The 23,783-nt window shown below is 42.9% G+C and overlaps 1 protein-coding gene across 1 annotated transcript; it reads right to left on the bottom strand.

The window, feature by feature from the left end:
• Nucleotides 1-158: 158 nt before the first annotated feature.
• Nucleotides 159-23,573, bottom strand: CPB2 (carboxypeptidase B2). The gene is made up of 11 exons (XM_033142793.1): nt 23,450-23,573; nt 18,634-18,709; nt 15,108-15,232; nt 14,908-15,016; nt 13,097-13,198; nt 11,091-11,195; nt 7,154-7,264; nt 5,314-5,404; nt 3,164-3,366; nt 603-687; nt 159-470 (listed from the first exon to the last, which is right to left on the bottom strand). Exons 1-11 carry the CDS (start codon nt 23,527-23,529, stop codon nt 286-288), a joined length of 1,272 nt encoding a protein of 423 aa, XP_032998684.1. The 5' UTR covers nt 23,530-23,573; the 3' UTR covers nt 159-285.
• Nucleotides 23,574-23,783: the final 210 nt, after the last annotated feature.

Genomic DNA, 23,783 nt, shown 5'->3' on the forward strand with positions numbered 1-23,783 from the left:
GATATTAACGCATTTCCAGATTGGCATCTTCTAACGTTTTTTCCTTGGAGAATGGGATTTTGAAACCTGGCAGCTTGTCTTCTGGTTTATTTATAAAGCCATGTGGAGAAGTTAACAAGTACTAGGCATGCTGTTAGTATTGCAATAAAAGACAGGAGAAGTACATGGTCAGAGTTTAATTTTCACTGAAATGAAAATACCAAGCAACTTGAATTAGGCTGTCCTGTGGGCCACGTAAGTTAGCTGATACTATACTGTGCAATGCCAAACAGAATACAGGGGGTTTCATATGTTTTTAATAACATGATCAGCTATTATTTTGACTCCAGTAAGTGCTTCATAGCAAGTTGGTTTAATTAAATTCTGAGGAAGCAAGAATCCATATGTTCCTCTGTCCCGAAGCTCAAAAGTGAAAGAATACTTTATACCAAGGTCATAAGCCCAGTCGTCTGAACCTCCTGGAGCTAAATCTATGGAAAGAAGGCAGAAATACTTATTACTTAAGACCTCAGCTGTAACACTTTGCCAGCCCCCTTATGCCTGTCCTGTTCACCAAGATATTAAAATCTTTACATTCTTACTGTAGCAGTTTAGGTACTTACAGATTGTTTGTGCGCCAGGGCCTGAAACATAGCGGTTTCTATGTTTACTTTTAATGGTATTGGCTACGTTGCTTGCCAGAAGTTGCTAAAAAAAAGGAAGGAAAAAAGTTAATTAGCCTAAGAAAAAAACCTTAAGTGCACTAATTTATGTAGATTTTATGTTTAAGCTCCAGACATAGTTAAGACACTTACACAAGCAGATATACAGAGGTGTGGCTAAGCCAAGGATTCACACAGTTGTAACACAAGAAAAAATATCTGATCCTTTTATAGTGCACAATTTGAAAACAAAAAAATAAGAGAAGCAAACTGAGGAAAATAATGCTTTAGGAAAACATACATAGAAATCTCAGTTCTATGTTATGCCATAATCATGCTGTTCTATTCCTGGCCCATTTATTGGCTGGATCCATTAGATATGGAGTAATATAAAAAGCTTCATTCTTTACTCTTTAAAATATGTGCTAGTCTTCCAACAATTGGTGCGCTCTTTTATCGTGAGCATCTATCCGCCCATCATCTCAATTGGTGCCTGCTTATTTTGCGAAAGAAATAATGTTTCGGAAAACAAAAGCTTAAAGCATAACAAGAAATGTATGTACAGGTGAAACTCAAAAAATTAGAATATCGTGGGAAAGTCCATTTATGTAAGCAATTGTTTTCATTAGCTACTGGAGTTTAATATATGAGATAGACTCAAGACATGCAAAGCGAGATATGTCAAGCCTTTATTTGTTATAATTGTGACGATTATGGCGTACAGCTGATGAAAACCCCAAAGTTGAAATTGTTAATTTGGGGTTCTCATCAGCTGTACGCCATAATCGTCACAATTATAACAAATAAAGGCTTGACGTATCTCGCTTTGCATGTCATGGGTCTAATATATTAGTTTCACCTTTTAAGTTGAATTACTGAAAGAAATTAACCTTTCCACGATATTCTAATTTTTCGAGTTTCACCTGTACACTTTCTTTTAGCTAAAAGGAAACCTGACTAAATCAAAAGCCAGTACTGTTCAATGCTGCCAGGTTTGAAGAAAACACAACAAAAACTCAGCACTTCCAAAATCCAGAATGAAGTCTCCTTAATTATACAGAGAAACACCCTTAGGCATGACATATACAAAAGCAATTATATTTGCTTTATGTCAGTAAAGCCGTGTTAGCTAAGCAAGCAGATTTTAGCGATAGTGCTCTCTGCAAATCCTTGGAAGAACCTGTATATTACCAGAAGGGCAAAGGCCAACTGTAGTCAATTCTGCAAGATGTTTTTATAAGCAAGTTCAAGCTCCGTGCATTTGTAACCTGATGATCCTATCCGCTTACCTTTCCAGAAAACTTTTTTATTTCCTCCTTTGGATTCTCAAGTGATCCGCAACAAAATAAATCCTGGCCATAAAAGCATTCAATCCGGATATTTGCTGCTGGGTCCCCCTAATTCCTTTTTATCCCATGGGTTGAGAAACTTCATGGTGGAAAGACAAACCAGCTCTCAGACTTCAATTGCTGTATTTCTAGTTTTGCTCATCCATGCAATTAAATGTTCCTGACCACTCCAGTACTGAATATAAGGTATAATATTTTATGCATGTTTCCATAAATTTATTCTATTTGAACGTGGGGAAGTAGCCAAGGGTTGTCGGTCAGATGTTGGACTATAGCTTGCATCACCTAGATCAGGTTTTCCGGAACTTAGGTCTCCTGCTGGTTTTGGACTACAACTCCCATCATCCCTAGCTAACAGGACCAGTGGTCAGGGATGATGGGATTTGTAGTCCAAAAACAGGAGACCCAAGTTTGGGAAACACTGGCCTAGATTAGCTCTCCTATCCATACTACATTCATTGCACAGTGTGGCTTAAAGCCTTTAAGTTTCAATATGCCTACCTACCTATTTACACCCGTAAGAACAGTCTGGAGTTCTAGTCTTCCAAGAATTAAGCTTTTTTCCAAAATACTGTTTACCCTGAATATTTTGTGCTTCACAAATGTGGTTCTGAGTCTTAAGTGTAACAAATAACGCACAGCACAGAAGGGTCAGAGTCTCTCAAATCTCAAAGTAAGAGTCAGCAATCTGAATATAAAGCAGCTTTATCTATTCAGACACTGGCTCAATTCGGATGTAATGACAAACCATGACTTGTCGTGAGAATGAGTAACGTCACGTGCTGCCTCCTCTCCACGTGCAAGGGAAAGGACACTCGACGTTCCTGCAAGCTAATTTGCTTTTTTGCCTGAAAATAGGAAAGTGGCTGGTTTTTAATCAAGGATCCCAAACGATGGTTAATTCTGGTTTGTACGCTAACTATGGTTTGATGAAATGGGAAGCTAGATGGGGAGGAGGAAGGAACACATGAAGCGGCTCTCTGCTGTGCCTTCTCATGATGTCAAATCCTTGTTTGTAATTTACATCTGAACCAAACCCGTGAGTAGAGACTGCATTTAGCAATTTATGAAGGAAATCTCTCTTTTTTGGGGGGGGGGGAGATCCCAAGTTCAAAAGCAGGACCATGGCAGGTCTCTCAGGCTACATTAAACTTGGAATAGTAGGCTACTTACCATCTCATCGTGATCTTTGCTTTTATTTCTTGTGTAAGAATATGGAAACAGAACCATCTGGGAGTAAGAGTGCATTGTTATATATGCCTTAATATGATTCTTGTGCTTTCTGAGAAAATTAGCCACAGCTTTTACTTCCGGTTCAGACTCAGGATAAGGTCCACAGTATGTCTCCTCGCAGGCATCATCAGATGCACCTATGCCTTAAAAAATAAAAAAAGCTGATTTAAAATGTTTTCCTTTAAAACGGGATGAATCTAATGAGTAACTAAATAAGGGACATTTTTAATTCTGTATGCTATAAAATTTAAAACTGAATTAAATATTGAAACATTACTGGATTCATACATTGCTACTGCAGTATTATTCAATTATTAGTTTAGTAATGGGATATATGGCCATAATCTGTGAAAGGTCCAATCCTATATGTGACTTCTTTTTCAGGAAGACTGGAATGCAGAGAATTCAAGCTGCCATTAGTCTATAAAAATCCTCTTGATCTTTCTACCTGTATAGTACTGATGGCTGTTTCATACGTGACATTTTTTAGATTCCTGTAGTATAAATAGATGGGAAATCTTGCTTAACCAATTTCTGGGAATGCAAGTTTACCAATTTCTGGGAATGCAAGTTTTAAGCAGAAAGGCGCCTACTAACCCAGAATCTCACAGACGTGGGAGAACTCACAGCACCCAATAGATTTCATAACAATTTGAACATGGTGGGTAAGGTGGAGATCTGCTGAGCAGCTTATGCAAATGCAGGCAAACACATGAGAGCACAAGGAACTCCTGGATCAGGGCAACAGCAAATCTAGTCCATCGTCCTGCCCACAAGCAGAAGCTGAATGCAACATCGGTCTCCCCTCTGGTGGTTTCTTGCAACTGGTATTCAGAAGCACATTGGCTCCAACAGTGGAGGTGGAACCTAACCATCACAGTTTGTAGCCAGTGGCAACCCTATCCGCCATGAATTTGTATAATCCTCTTTCAAAGTCATTCAAACTGATGGGCATCACTGCCTGCAGTGGGAGCAAGTTCCATAGTTTATGTACTGCATTAAGAAGTTCTCTCTTTTGTCTGTTCCAAATCTTCCAAACTGAGTTCTAATAGTATGAGAGAGGGAGGGGAAAAAAATTATTTATCCACTTCCCTCATACTATCTGTAACTGGAAAGACATACTTTCCTAATCAACTTGAGGTTTGGCCATCAAGGCCATGAGAACTTCAGTTAACACCCTGGGAGATAAGGATAGGTGGAAAGAGAGCGCCAAACATGTACAGATATGGGCCATGTACATCCGCCAAATATACTGAGACAAGGAAATCTTCCTCATTCACGACCCCCAGAGTAATCCTTAACATTTCCTATTTGATTTCTTCTTGGTCACAAAGCTATTTAGATACTTCCAGCTCAGAAAGGTTCTCTACTAGTATGCTTTTTAGGACAATAAAGAAAAAAAAGTATAGATGCCAGACTGGAACTATGATGGAATCCAGATTACCAATGGCTTTTTTGATTAAACTTGCACATCCACAAAACTTAATTTCAGCTGTACAACCTGGTAAGATCTGTGCCCATTAGAGTACACAACTACCCAACTCTTGAAAAGGAGAAGTGAAATTACAGGGAAGCAGGCAGAGAGTCTTCTCGGTAGACATGCCCGCCCTGTGGAATGCCCTCCCATCAGATGTCAAACATATAAACAACTACATGACATCTGAAGGGAGCCCTGTACAGCCCTGTACAGGGAAGTTTTTAATATTTGAAGTTTTATTGTGTTTTCAATATTTTGTTGGGAGCCGCCCAGAGTGGCTGGGGCAACCCAGTTGGAGAGGTGACATATAAATAATAAATATATTATTATAGAGCTAGACCATCAATATAGAATTCACATGTCATATGGGGGTTAAACATAGCAACGTTTTCCCAATCTGGTTTTATACTACAACTCCCCTCAGCCCCAGCTGGCCTGTGCTGATGGGAGATGTAGTCCACAGCATCTGTAGGAAACACCAATATACTGTCATGCTGAGTTCAGCGGGATTTACTCCCAGGTAGATGGAGAGGATTGTTGGTTTGAGGACAAAATATGTATTCAGAAAAGGTGTATTAAAAAACAACAACTATGATACACAAATTCATCTTACCACACCAGCCGGCATCAAAATTTCTGTTCAGGTCTGTACCAGTGCATCCGTTGTTGCCATGCAGGGAGCGGCTTTTTCTCCACATTCGATTCTGTATACAAATGCACCCCATTAAGAAAAAGGATTCAAAAGTATTTTAAGGCTGATACCATCAGTCTTTAATGTATATTATTAAACCAATCACAGCATCTGGGAGGGGGATCAGGTTTGACTCTGTTTTGCTTGATCCGCTTTAATTTAACTCCCTAGGTAAAACGCCCTCATAAATCCCGTTGCAGATGTGAGATGAATAAATGGATTATTATGATGGATAATATCCACCCTTCTTGCTTGTGGGTGACCTTTGGACACTATAACCAGGGCTACAATCTTGTTTCCAATCTGAGTATGCTTCTTAGAAAGAGCTCTGTGTCGATAACTATTTTTCCTGCAGTGCCATCAACTAGGAAAGGTCATCAACTAGATAAGAAAAGGGAGATAAGTGGGAAAATAAGCCAACGTCTTAATGACAAGAAAAGGAAATGTCTCGTTAAGAATAAGAATGTTATTGAATTCTGCAGGGAGACACTTGAGGAGATGCTCACTTTGTCTGGTAACAATTAAACTTTTCCCTCCTTTCCCATTGGCATGGAAGGAAATCTGGATAGAAAATGTTTGTCCTTGAATGGAGGGATGGATGCCTTTCCAACTAAAAGATCTCCAGCTGTCCTGTGTACATGCTGTTCTCTACACAGGGCTACAAGAAGAAAAACCTAAAATTATTCAGTGTGGCTGATCTTGGATAATGCCAAAGAAGAAAACAGATGGGAATCCTTCTAGATGAGACAGACATTATTATTTTATAACCAGGAGGGGGGGGGAAGGTTGCCAACCAACTGCACCTTTCCTGTCCAAAATACTTTGGACTTCAGAACACGTCAGTCAATATTCCTATAGAAATTATACGCAGAAGATTAAATCAGTGGGTTGTAGCCAATGTTAGTCATACTCTGAATAGATTCATTGAGATTAAGAAACATGACTAATTTAGGTCCATTAATTTCAGTGGGTCTGCTCTGTGGGATACAACTTAAGCAAAAGGAACAAGAAAATGGTTGTGTGGGTAACATCACTCATGCCCAACATTTCAGGTGGCTATGAATGGTTCCATGAAGTCAGAACACCCTCAGCACTATGGGTTGTCACCATCAGGTTTAAAGCTCTATAGTTTTGAAAAAAGAAAGAAAAGCCTATCTAATCCTAATTACAGGTAGGTCTGCTGTAGTCAAAACAAAATAATAAATTAAAAAATTCCTTCCAGTAGCACAAAGTTTGTTATTGGTATGAGCTTTCGTGTGCATGCTTTAATCCTAATTTTGTATACATGATCTTGTATGAAACCAGGGTACATTTTATATTCAAGATTTTTTTTAAATAAAAGGTTAGTTTACCCAACAATACAGAAGAAAGCATTCCTAAGATCATGCATTTCATTTCATTTTGCATTAAGATTGTGAACTTATCCCACCCCCCACTGGATGTTTTCAGGTGGAAGGACTAGGAATGGCTAGCCATTTCATGGTACAGTGGTACCTCTGGTTACGTACTTAATCTGTTCTTAACCTGAAATTGTTCTTAACCTGAAGCACCACTTTAGCTAATGGGGCCTCCCGCTGACGCTGCACCGCCAGAGCATGATTTCTGTTCTTATCCTGAAGCAAAGTTCTTAACCTGAAGAATTATTTCTGGGTTAGCGGAGTCTGTAACCTGAAGCGTATGTAACCTGAGGTACCACTGTATTATTGAGCTTTGTGATGCTCCAAACCAAATCCCACAATTCTTCTATAAAACGTGTACTTACAGTAGTCCATGTGTACTCATAACCGTCCACATTCATTACTGGCATGACATAGAAATCAAAGTGCCGCAGAAGTCTTGCCATGGCCTGATCTCGCTGTAGAAACTGAGTGGCCTACAGAGAACAAAATAACGAGATTCGATGGGAAGTGTCGAATGACGACAAAACCTCCACCCTCTCAAGCTCTCTAAGTGATTGTGCATGTTTTAGCCAGCCCTGTTCAAAAATGAACTGCTTATTCCTCTCCTAATATGTCTTTCCCACTCCATCATTTGGCAATTGACAGGGCCATGGTGTCTTGAGCTGGCTTCACAAACAACAACAACAACAACAACAACAACAACAACAACAACAACAACAACAACAACAACAACAACATACCCTTAGGCCTGGACCTTTGAGCAATGCAGGATGGCTGTAAGCCATCAATGAAATTTGCATGTCAATACCCTGACCCCTTCCCGTGCAAAAGTGAAGACACAAGACTCAATAAGTAAGGTTAATGGGCAGGAAAAAGGCCACAACTTTATTGGTTACAGATGTTGAGCGGTATTGGCTTAGGCATTGGAACTAGCCGACTAAATCCGACTCCAGCACATTGCACTGGCAGTCTGGGAAGGAACAAAATAGGAAATTATTTCCAGTAGCACCTTAGAGACCAACTGAGTTTGTTCTTGGTATGAGCTTTCGTGTGCATGCACACTTCTTCAGATACACGAAAGCTCATACCAAGAACAAACTCAGTTGGTCTCTAAGGTGCTACTGGAAAGAATTTCCTATTTTGTTTCGACTATGGCAGACCAACACGGCTACCCACCTGTAACTGGAAGTCTGGGAAGGATTAACCACCGATGGGAGAGCCCTCCTGCTGCACATCAGCTAGGAGCTCACCCTGGGGTCACCGGTAAGGGGCGTGCCTTAGGCCCTCACCTTCCACGGCTTCGGACAGGGACACGCCCCCCAAACTCATTTAACTAAGTACCCTTCAGCATTTTGGGGGGAGGTGATGGCCCCACCTCCCCCCCACACACACCTTCAATCTTCCTGAGATAATCCAATGCCTAACCGCCAAGACCAAAGTTGTGACGAATTGCTACGAGGTAGGCGAAAACCACCAGGCCAGAGCCAATTTGCCAAGTGGAAAAAATTCCGGCCAGGCCCCTTAACGGCGACCAACCGTGGTCCATAGCAAGGTCAAGAAGAAAACCTGCCTAAAGGGAGGGTGGGCGGGGGAAACGTATCAGCTGGGAGCAGGAAGCCAAAGGCTGAGCCCTGGCCGCGCGCTTGTTTAAAGGCACAAGCCACGCCCTTTGGCCATCCCAATTGGGCAGCCAGCCAGGCACCGCGCCCAGGGCTCAGCCAATGGTGATGGGGGATGGAGCCATCCCCTGCGCATGTGCGGGGCTCGTGATGCCTGCAAACCCCCCCCCCCTTTCCTATGGGCGGAAGGGGCTTTCTCTCCGATATAAGAATTAGAGAGCCCAGGTGTATATTTTTAATTATTTTAATAATGTTTCAATGTTTCACTTTAATTGTATTTAACCGTTTAGAATGTATTAGGCTTGATTTTTGTGTGTGTTTTGTGCATTTGCGAATACGCTGCATTCCATCTTTCCTTATCTACCCCTGGAAGTGGTACAAATGGCAGAACGTTTTGGCACCTGAGTGCAAATCAACTATCCTTGAAGCTATCCGAGACCCAGGTAGAGGATTTTTTTATTCTCTTCCCTTTTGCTGAAGGCTAGGTTGCCAGGGTAACGCTGGACATCCGAGACCTAAAATGGTCAAATGGCTTGGACACATCGGGGCCACTCCAAGGTGACTATGGGGGGGGGGAGATACCAGTATGGAGTCAAGCGTGTTTTATTTCTCATGACCTATAACCTTTCATGACATATGTGAAAATGTTTTAGGACTATTTGTGCACTGTGTTTGAATTACTACATAAGCTTTTGTTCTGAAGCGCCTCCTCAACTGGAACTTTGAGTTGAGTGAGCTCTGTCCTACTGCAATAGCTATAATAAACACTGGGTCCCTAAATTCAGGTGGTGGACTTGAAAATAGTTTCCTTGGTTCTGTGGTTTATTCAAAAGGTGGTTGTTCCTCACCTGCGTAATGAAAAAGTTGGTGTAGAGGCGAATTCTTACCACCTCACAATGAGGCTATATTATAGGAGCATTGTGGGAAATTAAAATGCTGGCTAGAGCAAGCTACACAATACTTCCCAGAGCACAGTTGCCACTACCAGATAAGCCCACCAAGGGGACCAATTTTCTGGGGACAGCCCCAGATTTACAGAAGCCGTCCTGGGTTCACAAAAGCCGTCCTGGGTTCTGATTTGATCCAGGAACGTCCTGCTTTTCCTTAAAAAGGTAAAGGACCCCTGACCATTAGGTCCAGTCGTGTCCGACTCTGGGGTTGCGGCGCTCATCTCGCGTTACTGGCCGAGGGAGCTGACGTACAGCTTTCGGGTCATGTGGCCAGCATGACAAAGCCGCTTCTGGTGAACCAGAGCAGCGCACGGAAATGCCGTTCTCCTATTTTGATAGCAGAAATGTTGGAAGGTATGGAGTTATGCAACCCCTGAGCCAAGGAGATATGTAACTATACAACCTTTAGAACAGTGTTCCCCAACCTTGGGCCTCCAGCTGTTTTTGGACTACAGCTCCCATCATCCCTAGCTAGCAAGGCCAGTGGTCAGGGATGATGGGAGTTGTAGGCCAAAAACAGCTGGAGGCCCAAGGTTGGGGAACACTGCTTTAGAAGACTTCTGAAGGCAGTCCTGGAAGTATTTTTTAATGTTTAATGTTTTATTATGTTTTTATATCTGTTGGAAGCAGCCTGGAGTGGCTGGGCCAACCCTGCCAGATGGACAGGGTATAAAGGATTTATTATTATTATTATTATTATTATTATTATTATTATTATTATTTAGGACGTCCCCATTTTTATCAGAGAAATGTTAGAAGGCATGCACTTGACTGAGAGACCATAGCTCCATAGTAGTGGCAGAAAGTCCCTGACAAAGGCTTTGGGCTTGACCACTTAATCCTCATCACTAATTTAAAGCAAGTGTTTTAAGTAAGTGGAATTTCATTTGCCAGCATCCTTCCTATTCTACCTTTGTCCCCCCCCCTCCTCTCCCCTCCTCTCCATTTATTTTATACTGTAAGCTCTGTGGAAGCAGGGCCAGGGGTGTTCCGAGGCAGGGGCAGGGAGCAGGTTGCCCTTTGTATTTTACCTATGACATTCTGTATGGGACTGTGGCGTTTGCCCATTCCTGGGGAATATATGGGTGTGCAGGAGTGAGTAAAGGGTTAATTGGCTGACCCTAGGCTGACCAATGGAAAGCCGGAGGAGGAGCTTAGGGGCTTTGAAACCCAGCATAGAAGGGGGGAGTTAGTCAGTTGGTTAAGGGCAGTTAACTGAGACAGTCGGTTGGTGGGTGGTTGGTGATTGTAAGGGTTGGTGGTGAGGTAGAGTGGTAAGCGTAGGATCAAGACAGGGTTGAGATAAGAATAAATATATACCAATGTAACTAATACCTTACTTTTGTTAACGTTTAAAATAAACACCGTTTCTTTGTTCAAATCAAAACCCTGACTGTGACAGTGATTACCAGAGGGGGGATCCTGGTTGGTGGCAGCGAAGTGCTGCGGTGGCACAGGGATCAATAGACTGTGAAAGGTCCGGGGCCCCTGTGTGATTCACCACAGGGACCATATACACAAATGGGTGCTCCATGTACGTATAAATAAAGTCTAAACAAAATAAAAAATAAAAAAATCCTTCCAGTAGCACCTTAGAGACCAACTAAGTTTGTTCTTGGTATGAGCTTTTGTGTGCATGCACACCTCTTCAGATACACTGAAATAGCAGACCAACACGGCTACCTACCTGTAAATAAAGTCTGTTTTGGGGAAATATGCCATGTACTTACGTGTCCTATGAACCAGAGACAAAAGGCAGGGGCAACCCATTCTCTGGCATGGATGCCACAATCGATCCAAATGGCATTCTTTGGAGTTCTGTCTCTGTTAGAAAGCTAATAAGAGAATAGAAACAGAAAGTTAGGTTGTATAGGGTTTTCTAGATGGTACCAAGTTTCCTGGTCATATCCTTTTCCTGAAGAATTTTCTAAATACATATATATATATAAAATTGTCCAGTAGCACCTTAGAGACTAACTAAGTTCTGGGTATAAGCTTTCGTGTGCATGCACACTTCTTCACATATCTGAAGTATCTGAAGAAGTGTGCATGCACACAAAAGCTTATACAGTGGTACCTCAGGTTACATACGCTTCAGGTTACATACGCTTCAGGTTACAGACTCCGCTAACCCAGAAATAACGCTTCAGGTTAAGAACTTTGCTTCAGGATAAGAACAGAAATCGTGCTCTGGTGGCGCAGCGTCAGCGGGAGGCCCCATTAGCTAAAGTGGTGCTTCAGGTTAAGAACAGTTTCAGGTTAAGAACGGACCTCCAGAATGAATCAAGTTCTTAACCCGAGGTACCACTGTACCAAGAACAAACTTAGTTGATCTCTAAGGTGCTACTAGACAATTATACACACACACACCAGCATTTCGACTGCGTCAGACCAACACGGCAACCTACCTGAATCTAGAATTTTCTAAAGAACTCCCTGTGAAATGTCATCCATAAAAACCACACCACCCGCTGGTTATCATTTCACAACAACTAGCATAGTTTGGACTCTTCACGCTATAAAAATAAAGTAAAATGATGCATTACAACAGTGTGAAAAATCTGTACCGTCCACTAATTTTACAGACAAAATATTTGCATGTGAGACACTTGTAGCGCAATTCTATGAATCCCCACTATTGATCCAGTTACAGGTAGGTAGCAGTGTTGGTCTGCCATAGTCAAAACAATTAAAAAAAAATCCTTCCAGTAGCACCTTAGAGAACAAACATACAAGAACAAACTTAGTTGGTCTCTAAGGTGCTACTGGAAGGATTTTTTTTATATTTTTTATTTTGTCCCCACTATTGAGTTCAGGGAGACTTCTTTCCCAGTAAGCGTTATGTTATGATTGCAGCCTAAATCACTGTTCAGTTATAGTTAAAGCACCTTTGCCACCCCATATCATAAGCATATTAAATCCCTCCATTTTTACTAATTGAATGTTATTTCAAACGACTGGGATATCTCCGTCGGTAGAGCATGAGACTCCTAATCTCAAGGTTGTGGGTTCGAATCCCACATTGGGCAAAAAAAATCCTGCGTGGCGGGGGGGTTGGACTAGATGACCCTTGTGATCCCTTCCAATTCTACAATTCTAGGATTCAAAGCACATTTGTCAAGGTGAAAAGTGTTGTATATCCCCCCCACCCCAATTCTCTGTTTACAGTCCTCTCTACGTCTTCTCAAAGTGCTTTTCTATACTATACACGGGACTCTTCCTACCTCGGTGTAGAAAGTAGCCCTGTCTGTATATTTGATATCACTACTACTACAAAATGGTACTCACCCTTCACCATCAGGTCCCACGGCAAATTCCAACAATTTAAAATTCAGCATTGAAGACAGACAGAACAAATTACACTCACCGGAATACGGCAAGTCCTGAAAACACATTTCTCAGGTGCTACCCTGGTCCCTGAATCTTGTGCTTGTTACCTCCTCCTTTCCTCACCCATTTCCATTTACAAAAGCCAGTCAGACTGGGAATTCAACCTTACTACAGTACGCTGATGATGGGACATAAGGCTAGTGCAGGCCAGGACACATGGCACAAACAGCTCTGTCTAATAATCCCTGCCCTTCAGTGTCTGCCGCCCAAGGCAGCTGCCTCACTCGGCCTCATGGTAGATAAATCCACAAGCCTGACTCCAGAGATTCTTCTAACTCTCTCAGTGTTCAAAATGGAATCCACGCAAGGCGTCCGATGTGGGTGGGGAGCTCTTGACAAACTGTACCTTCAAAATATAGAGTGGCCGTTTCTCATAGGAATCCCCAATGTGTATTTTTTGGAGGATATCCGAATGTCGTGCAACTATTTCTGTCATCCAGGCGTATATCTAAAATGGAATAAGTATAATTTTTTTTAAAATCTACATCGATGCCTATTTTAAATATGAAAGTAAAGAATACCCCATTTGCTTCCTCATACCTAGAACTGGCCATTTAATTTTTTAAAAAATAAAATAATTCTTTATTTCATTTCAATCATTACAAATTAAACAAAAGAGAATCATAATGAAAATAATTTACATAGCCAACACAAAATATAATATACGTGCCAATTACCGGTATCTCTTCTTCCCTTCCCTCCCCTCCCCTCCCCACATCCCTCCCCTCCCCTCTCTGTATTCCCTCCCTCCCCACCCATTGCTTCTCAGCATACCCATCACTGCTTTTATAACATTCCTTCGTCTGTCAGCATGACCTTTTATCTATTCATATTCCTTTTTGTCTCGATTGTTTGGGTCTTTAACAATCTGCCAAGAGGTCGGCTTTTTCCACATATAATTTGAAATAGTCCTTAAGTAATTTCCAATTTCTCTCTCTTTCTGATTCACTTATTCCCTTTATTTCCTCGTATTTTAGTGCCAAATTATAATATGTTAACAATTTTAACTGCCAATCCCCCTTTTCCGGTATTATTTGAGATTTCCAATTCTTTGCTATCAGTAGCCTCGCCGAGCATAGCTGTCAACTTTTCCCTTTTCTTGCGAGGAATCCTATTCGGAATAAGGGAATTTCCCTTAAAAAAGGGGGAAAGTTGACAGCTATCTCGCCGAGACAGTGGCATACATAATTACGTGTCTATCTTTTGGTTTGAATTCACTGTCCACCATTCCTAAGAGGAAAGTCTCCACGCTCTTCTTGAAAGGATATTTGATCATTTTTTTTAGCTCTTTGTACACCATCTCCCAGAACACTTTAATCTCCTTGCCAACTGGCCATTTAATTTAACACTTCAGGAGTTTACACTGATCAGAAGAATGGATAGAATCCAATACAGTGTTCCCTTCACATAATGAGACCGCCACTTCTTCTCCTTGAGCTTCATTACACGGGAACCCTGAGATTTAGAATCCCCTCCAAACTGATGCCAAAGTGCTGTACATGTTTGATATTGTTTTGCACTGTGAGCCTCGCATTTTGTACTGCCCCCGCCCCCCGAATCGCTGATCACTGAAGAACTGATGCTTTTGAATTCTGGTGCTGGAGGAGACTCTTGAGAGTCCCATGGAATGCAAGAAGATCATACCTATCCATTCTGAAGGAAATCAGCCCTGAGTGCTCACTAGAAGGACAGATCCTGAAGCTGAGGCTCCAGTACTTTGGCCACCTCATGGGAAGAGAAGACTCCCTGGAAAAGACCCTGATGTTGGGAAAGATGGAGGGCACAAGGAGAAGGGGATGACAGAGGACAAGATGGTTGGACAGTGTTCTTGAAGCTACCAACATGAGTCTGACCAAACTGTGGGAGGCAGTGGAAGACAGGAGTGCCTGGTGTGCTCTGGTCAGGGCCGGCGTGTCCATTTAGGTGAACTAGGCAATTGCCTAGGGCGCCAAAATGGAGGGGGCGCTTGCCAGCCTGCCACACCGCCCCCCGCCCAACCAGATGGGCGGGGTATGTATGTATGTATGTATGAATGAATGAATGAATAAAATTATTATTGTAACTTTTTTCCTTTTTCTGTAATTTTTGTTATATGTATATTAGAAATCAACAGAACTATATTTATAATAAAGAAGAGAAACGACGAGAATGCCTTACTTCTTTTAGAGAGTGATATTGTTCATAATACGATAAAGAGCTCCGTGGGGAGACGGTGTCGTTGACAGTTTGTGTCTCAACCATTTTTTGAACGTCTTCCAGCAAAACTCTGAACAAGGAAGAGAGAGCGTACCGTTTAACAAAATGGTTAGATCCTTGTTTGTTTCAGGCATGCATAGCAGGAAATAAGAGTCTCATACTTGTACGGAACGGTCGATTGGTTAAGCGCCGCCTTCACATCGCCGACATCAGACACATTGACATAGAAATGCACCTCTTTGCTCTTCATGATGTTCTTGGGGGAATCTGGCTGCCACAGCACAATCTATTCACGTTTACAAAGACATTTAAACAAAATTGAAATAAACGTTGGATTAATTAAAAGGAATCACAATGGCAAATGGTAACAGGTAACAGGTAGAAACTTCTTGTGTTTCTGAAAGTGTTTGCCCAGGCTCTCTGAAAACAATACAGTGATATCTTGGTTCTCAAACTTAATCCGTTCCGGAAGTCCGTTCCAAAACCAAAGCGTTCCATAACCGTGGCACGCTTTCCCATAGAAAGCAATGCAAAATGGATTAATCCGTTCCAGACTTTTAAAAACAATCCCCCAAACAGCCATTTAACATGAATTTTACTATCTGGCGAGTCCATTGATCCATATAATGAAAGCAATAAACAATGTACTGCAGCTACACAATCAATTAATCAGTAGCTGAACTAGGTTCCACACAGTCACAAAAGCAAAACAAAAAAGAGCCGCAAAGACGAAAACGCAAAATAAATAGCAAAAATAGACAGACCTCGGCATAACACTCAAATTGGAAGCATAACACTCTAAACGGAGCATGTTCGGCTTCCGAAAAAAGTTCGCAAACCAGAACACTTACTTCCGGGTTTGCAGTGTTTGGGTTCCAAGCTGTCTGAGTACCAAGGCGTTTGAGAGTCAAGGTACCACTGTACAGTACTCTAAGGAGGAGTTCTACTGGGTTGGCAGACTATCAAGTCCAGCATCCTGTTCTCACAATGGCCAACCAGATCATAGAATCACAGAGTTGGAAGAGACCACAAGGGCCATCCAGTCCAACCCCCAGCCAAGCAGGAAACACCATCAAAGCATTCCTGACAGATGGCTGTCAAGCCTCCGCTTAAAGACCTCCAAAGAAGGAGACTCCACCACACTCCTTGGCAGCAAATTCCACTATCAAACAGCTCTCACTGTCAGGAAGTTCTTCCTAATGTTTAGGTGGAATCTTCTTTCCTTTTATATATCTGAACATGGCTATCATATCACCCCTTAACCTTCTCTTCTCCAGGCTAAACATACCCAGCTCCCTAAGCCGTTCCTCATAAGGCATCGTTTCCAGGCCTTTGACCATTTTGGTTGCCCTCTTCTGGACACGTTCCAGCTTGTCAGTATCCTTCTTGAACTGTGGTGCCCAGAACTGGACACAGTATTCCAGGTGAGGTCTGACCAGAGCGGAAATAAGTGGTACTATTACTTCCCTTGATCTAGATGCTATACTCGTATTGATGCAGCCCAGAACTGCATTGGCTTTTTTAGCTGTGTGAATCCTGAAAGTAGGTCCTCTTCAGCACAATAGCATTCTCCCTTCTTGTTATTCAGAGCAACTGGAATTCAGAGTCATATTGCAGAGGCAGTTGCCCCCTGCCATGCTGTGCAGAGCTGAGCTGAGCTGAGCTGAGGGAAATAATCGTAGCAAATGTGAGCTGCGCATTTGCGGATTGGCTGATGCCTGTTGTTGACATTAATTTCACCACCTCCCAGTATCCCTGAGTATAATTTGTTTAACTCCCCCCCAACCACCACCCCTCAAAAACAGCTGGTTGAGCTTAAGATATATATAATGGCAACAAATACTGTTTAATTGAATGAGGTAAAAAGGTAAAGGTAAAGGACCCCTGGACGGTTATGTCCAGTCAAAGGCGACTATGGGGTTGCGGCACTCAGGGGCATCGTAGGGGAGGGGCGGTGGGGGCGGTGGGGCCCGGGCAGCGCCCCTGCTGGGGGTGACACACCGGGGGCGGCCCCGCCCACTGGGCTTTTAAAAAACTTTTTTACTTTTTTTAAATTCTTTTTAGGCTATTTTCGGCACTGCCGGGGTGGAGCCGCAGGGGCGGCCAGCGAGGAGGGGTGTCACCCCCCCTCGCTGGCCGCCCCGCGGCTCCACCCCAGCAGCGCCGAAAATAGCCCCCCCTTACAGCGGCGCAGCTCGGCATGGAGGCAAGGGGCGGGCCAGCAAGGTGGGGTGCCACCCCCCTCCTGGCTGGCCCGCCCCTTGCCTCTTTGCCGAGCTCCGCTGCTGGCTGGCTTCCGGAACTGGGTATGGAGAGGGGCCGTCCCTCTCCCTGCCCCGACTTGCGCTCTGCCAAGGGAGCCCGGGCGGCGGATTCGGGAGTCTTTGCAGCCCGCAAAGACTCCCGAATCCGCCTCCCAGCACCCCTTCGTGCAGCGGCTGCTCACGCAGGAACGAGCAGCCGCAGCACGAAGGGGTGCTGCCGCCGGGCGGAGGCTTCGGGAGTATCCTGAATCCGCCTCCCGGCACCACCGGGGGCGGGGCGGCGCATGCATCATGACGTCATGACTCTTGCACGCACTGCAATGCCCCGCCCCCAGGGGTGCCTCTTGGCTTCCCGCCCCCGGCAGCCAAGGGGCTTAGAACGCCCCTGGCGGCGCTCATCTCGCTTTCAGGCCAAGTGAGTCGGCGTTTGTCCACAGACAGTTTTCCGGGTTATGTGGCCAGCATGACTAAACCGCTTCTGGCGCAACGCAACACCATGACGGAAGCCAGAGCACACGGAAACACTGTTTACCTTCCCGCCGCATTTTTCTGTCTATAAGACAGTGCTTTTTGCTAAACAAAATTAGGCAAAAGTTGGGTGTTGTCTTATACACGGATAGTGAATGCAGTGGGGAGACATGCGATTAATGGCAGCAGCAAAGCATGAGATTGGCAGCGGCGTTTGGGCAGGTGATTGGTGGCTGCGGCAAGGCCTACTGGCGATTGGCTGTGGCTGCGGCAAGGCGGGCAGGCGATTGGTGGCTGCGGCAAGTGGGCAGGTGGGCTGTTGGTGGCGGCGAGTGGGCAGACGATTGGTGGCTGCAGCGAGGTGTGTGATCCGCAGTGGCAGGCAGGCGGGTGAGCGATTGGCGGAAGTGACCTCACCCACCCACCCCCAAAAAGCAAAACAACTTAATTTCTTAATTTCGGGTTAAATAAAATGGGGGGCGTCTTATACATGGGGGCGTCTTATACACACTCGCAATGGTGTGCTTTCAAACTGCTAGGTTGGCAGGAGCTGGGACAGAGCAACGGGAGCTCACCCCATGGCGGGGATTCGAACTGCCGACCTTCTGACTGGCACATCAATAGCAAATATATGGACAGCCCTGAAGCATGTAGGGAAGACTGAAGATGACTGTTGTCAGCATGCGCATACCATGAAAATAAATGCCTCTATCACGACAATTACATGAAATGGAGAAGGGAAAAGCAATATTGTGCAGCTCTTGGTTTAAGGGGTCATTTGCATGCAGGCCCAGTGACAAAAAGAATTGCGTTCTTTGAAATAAAAATGGAACCAGGATGAATCACACACTCCCTGACCACTTTGATCTGTGGAAGTCTCTTTTGCAAGAGCAGGACAGCAATGTTGGATAACACTGCCCATTAATTGCAATGGTTTCCCCCCAGAAGCAGTTACCTTAAAAGTAGTGGTCAAATTCTGGAGGAACTCAACATGTCTGTCCGAATGCGGAAGAGCCCACAAAACCTGATCACTGGAAGAGAGTGGGGGGGAGGGAATTATTTGTAGTAGAGAAGCACTGAAGACATGCAAAGGAACCACCAGACCCCTAATATGGACATAAATCTGATATCAGGAATCACAAGACAGAGAAACCAGTAGGAGAACACTTCAGTCTCCCAGGACATTCGATAAAAGATCTCAAAGCAGCTGTCTTAATACAAAGAAATTTCAGAAATAGACTGGAAAGAGAAGTGGCTGAATTGCAACTAATCACCAAACTTAAAACCATGGAGAAACCTGGTCTGAACAAAGACATTGGATTCTTATCTCATTATACATGACAAAGCTATCTTTAGCCATCTCACCCCTTGCCTTTCCCTGCAAGGCTAATTGCAGCCGTTAACAGTCCTCAACAGGTTTTCCACACCTATCAGCCAATCACCCATTCCCACCACCCTTCTGAGTAATACCCCTCCCCACTCCCTCACTATATTTAAGGATCTGGTGACTTCTGTTTCAGTGTATCTGAAGAAGTGTGCATGCACACGAAAGCTCATACCAAGAACAAACTTAGTTGGTCTCTAAGGTGCTACTGGAAAGAATTTTCTATTTTGTTTTTTCAAAAAAAGTGTGCCAGGGATGCTTTTATGAGTTCTTAAACCACCCAGTGCGTTTTCAAGAAGCCTCACAATCCACAGACACTGGTGATGGCTGTCAAGCAGAGGGGCCCGAGCTAGCCAGCTAGGGGCAAGAAGGGCACAACAAAAACTGGGTTCTCAAAACATGCCTGTTTGATATGCTATCTTTTTAGCGACTATGGGGTTGTGGCACTCATCTCGCTTTCAGGCCGAGGGAGCCAGCGTTTGTCCACAGACAGCTTTCTGGCTCATGTGGCCAGCAGGAGTAAACCGCTTCTGGCGCAACGGAACACCGTGACGGAAACCAGAGTGCACGGAAACGCCGTTGACCTTCCCGCTGCAGCGGTACCTGTTTATCTACTTGCACTGGTGTTTTTAACACCCTTAACCAGGCACAGGCAAACTTGACCCTCCAGATGTTTTGGGACTACAATTCCCATCATCCCTAGCTAACGGGACCAGTGCTCAGGGATGATGGGAGTTGTAGTCCCAGAACATCTGGAGGGCCGAGTTTTGCCTATGCCTGCCCTAAACACATAAGATCTATTAAACTGGGTAGCGGGGGGGGCAATGATATTGTTATTGCTTATTACGTATTTTTGTGGTTTTATATTGTATACTGCCCTGTGATCTTGGGATGAAGGGTAGTATAGAAACTTAATAAAGAACAATAATAATTAGTACAGACCCTCCAACTGTCCCTATTTTCCAGGGACAGTCCTAGATTTACAGAAGCCATTCTGGTTTCTGATTTGATCCCGGAACACCCTGCTTTTCCTTAGGCATAGCTGTCAAGTTTTCCCCTTTTTTAAAAAGGGAAATTCCCTTATTCCGAACAGGATTCCTCGCAAGAAAAGGGAAAAGTTGACAGCTATGTCCTTGTTGTTGTTGTTCAGTCGTTCAGTCGTGTCCGACTCTTCGTGACCCCATGGACCAGAGCACGCCAGGCACGCCTATCCTTCACTGCCTCTCACAGTTTGGCCAAACTCATGCCAGTCGCTTCGAGAATACTGTCCAACCATCTCATCCTCTGTCGTCCCCTTCTCCTTGTGCCCTTGTGCCCCTTCTCCTTGTGCCCTCCATCTTTCCCAACATCAGGGTCTTTTCCAGGGAGTCTTCTCTTCTCATGAGGTGGCCAATGTACTGGAGCCTCAACTTCAGGATCTGTCCTTCTAGTGAGCACTCAGGGCTGATTTCTTTGAGAATGGATAGGTTTGATCTTCTTGTAGTCCATGGGACTCTCAAGAGTCTCCTCCAGCTATGTCCTTAGGATGTCCCTATTTTCATAGCAGAAATGTTGGAGGACATGGAGTAATGCAACCCCTGAGCCAGTCAGAAATAGACTGGAAAGAGAAGTTGCTGACTTGCAACTCAATTACCAAACTTAAAACCATGGAGAGACCTGGTCTGAACAAAGACATTGGATTCTTATTTCATTATACATGACAAAGCTATTTTTAGCCATCTCACCCCTTGCTTTTTCTTGTAAGACCAGTTGCAGTCGTTAACAGTCGTCAACAGGTTTTCCACACCTATCAGCCAATCACCCATTCCCACCACCCTTCTGAGTAATACCCCTCCCCACCCTCTCACTATATATAAGGGTCTGGTGACTTCTGTTTCAGTGTATCTGAAGAAGTGTGCATGCACAGGAAAGCTCATACCAAGAACAAACTTAGTTGGTCTCTAAGGTGCTACTGGAAGGAATTTTTTTATTTTTCATTTTGCCCTGAGCCAAGGAGATAAGTCCATGGAGTTTTCTTGGCAGGGATACAAGGAGAAGGGGACGACAGAGGATGAGATGGTTGGACAGTGTTCTTGAAGCGACTGGCATGAGTTTGGCCAAACTGCGGGAGGCAGTGAAGGATAGGGGTGCCTGGTGTGCTCTGGTCCATGGGGTCACGAAGAGTCGGACACGACTGAACGACTGAACAACAACAAGGAGATAAGTAACTAAACTACCTTTAGAAGACATCTGAAGCCAGCCCTGTATAGTTTTTTATTATGCTTTTATATAAGTTGGAAGGCTGACTGGCTGGGGCAACCCACTCAGATGGGGCAGGGTATAAAAAATAAAAATATTGTTGTTATTATCATTATGGAATAGGACGTCCCTATTTTCATTGGAGAAATGTTGGAGGGTACGTTAGCATGGCTATTTTAATTGGGTACCAGCCTAAACTAAAAAGCTTGCCTGCTTCTACACAGCCAAGATGCTTGATCTCCATTGACTTCGATAGGATTTAAGAAACTTCTGCACTGCTTTTGAGGTGATGGGAAAGTCCTGCTTGTGGCATTTGCATGCGCGAATGAGCTATTCACAGATCAAGCTGCCATTTGATGCTGCAGTCCTGAAGTGAGTCACTTACGTCTGTGAGCTAGACCATTCTAAAACTGCTTGGAGGAGGTTTAATTTTAATTTTAAATCTCTTGTACTCTCTGTCACTCATTTAGTGCACAGTGAGTAACTCTGCCAACCTTGCTCTTGGGCAATCATTGCAAAACACAGCCCTCCACAGGAAGAGCAGGCCCAAAGCCCAAAACTAAAAATGCTTACTAGAAAACAGGGTGGATAAAAATAAATGATTAAACAAACAAACAAACAAACAAACAAATAGATAAACAAACAAACAAGATATATATAAAAATTAAATCGGATTTTAAAAATGAAATGCTTTTGGAGCAAAAATCTTTCTATTTAACTTACATTACTTAACTTTCTATTTAAGTTGCATTATGTAGCTTCTAACGTCCAGTGGAGGGCGCTAATTTTTTTCCCCAAAATCATAATTTTATGTATTAAAAATGTGGTATCTGTAAAATCTAATTATGTATTATCACACCCATATGGCCATAGAACATTGTGTCCAAATTTGAGCAAAATCGGTCAAACGGTTACGGAGCAAGGCGATCGCAAACAAACACCCAACTTGAACATTTATATATATATTAATAATAATAATAGTTTATCAAAGTCCATTAAGTTTTTTGAAGTCCATGGAGTGTCAAAACATTATCCTAAACTTGTACATTAGAAAGAGCAGAAGATTTGGATGGTTTAATCTTTTCTGGCATTTTTTTTAATGTTTCTCTCATCTGTTTTGGCTCTCAAATCATTCTATCTGTCTTTGCTTCTGAAAAGCGTAACAACACTTAGACAAAATGAACTCTAACACAAATGATACATTGTTCTCACAGAAATGGGTTCTGTTTACACATGGGAGTCATGATTTTAAGATTTCGGTAAAATGAAAATAGTGTTTCCTTATTTTAGGACGCAACCCCATATCCACTTACTTGGAAGTAAGTTCCATTGATCTCAGTGAGACTTGCTTTGAGTATAGGTTTAGCTATTACGGTAGTCTCAATGTGCAACATTATAGTATACAAGTCCATTTGTAATTTGACCGTGCCAAATACTTCATGTAATGAGTAACAGCTAAGAATTTATGTTTCCAAAAGAGACATTTTGCTACTTTCTAGCCACAAGAAAAATGAATCAGTACCTACAATCTTAGAGTGGCAGATGCTTATGTTAGATTATTTGCAGCTGCCGAAATTGACAGGAGGAGTTAGAGGAGAAATGACGCAGAAAACTTTTGGTGAATGGAAAATATTTAAAGAATACATAAGAATATATTGCAATAATAAGGCCATATTAGCAGAACTAGAGTGATACTTGTAATTAAACAAATATTGAATACTATTGAAGATAAAGGAATGAGAAATTAAGATCAAAACTGTGCAGACAAACAATGATGTAATGAAAGTACATTAAGAAAGATCGGAAGATTTGTATGTATGTGAGAAGTGTGGTTATGTAAACCAATTTTAACCTTTTTTCGTGTTTTTCTTTTTCTTTTTATTTGTTTTCTTTTTCTATTTCTTCTTTTTTTATTTGTATTGATGAGACTGTAAATATTTTTTAATGTGTGTAAATAAAACCAATAAAGATTACTAAAAAAAAGAGAGAGAGAGACGTTTTGCTACATTCTACACTGATCTATATATCTCAGTTAAAAAGTAATAAGCATATTTGGATATCAGTCTCATGTTAGGTTCAACCATTGGACAATATGCTTCTATTCTATGTGGAGATTTCCCATCTCTCTCATTAGAAAACAGATACTTACCTTTGAAGAGCATCAACATTCTTCTTTTGGCCAAAGGTGGATATTATACAAATTAAAAGGAAAAACTTCAGAGCCTCCATTTGCAAAGAAACCAAGCGAGACAGTGTTGGTTCAGGACTTGCATTGTTGATTTTCTAAAGTCTCTGTTGAAAGAATGGTTAAAATTTAATGTTATCGCTCTGTGTAATCCTCACAGCTCCCATCCCCTGTGTGACTGAGTCAGAGTTGATTCCTTTACAACGACAATTTTCAAAATGTAAAGTGATCCTCTGTGTGCAGGTCTAAGCAGTTGCCAAGGGGAGCCCAAATTCTCATTTAACCCCCCAACCAGTTG

This window comes from Lacerta agilis, chromosome 3 (genome assembly GCF_009819535.1).
Source record: "Lacerta agilis isolate rLacAgi1 chromosome 3, rLacAgi1.pri, whole genome shotgun sequence".
Taxonomy (NCBI): domain Eukaryota; kingdom Metazoa; phylum Chordata; class Lepidosauria; order Squamata; family Lacertidae; genus Lacerta; species Lacerta agilis.

Bases quoted from the DNA above. Each gene is read 5' to 3' on its own strand.
- CPB2 (XM_033142793.1), bottom strand. From the start codon at position 23,529: ATGGAGGCTCTGAAGTTTTTCCTTTTAATTTGTATAATATCCACCTTT. The intron at 15,017-15,107 runs GTATGAGACTCT...TTCCTTGTTCAG, and splicing joins CAATCGACCGTTCCGTACAA to AGTTTTGCTGGAAGACGTTC. The intron at 5,405-7,153 runs GTAAGTACACGT...ATTTGTATACAG, and splicing joins ATGAGTACACATGGACTACT to AATCGAATGTGGAGAAAAAG.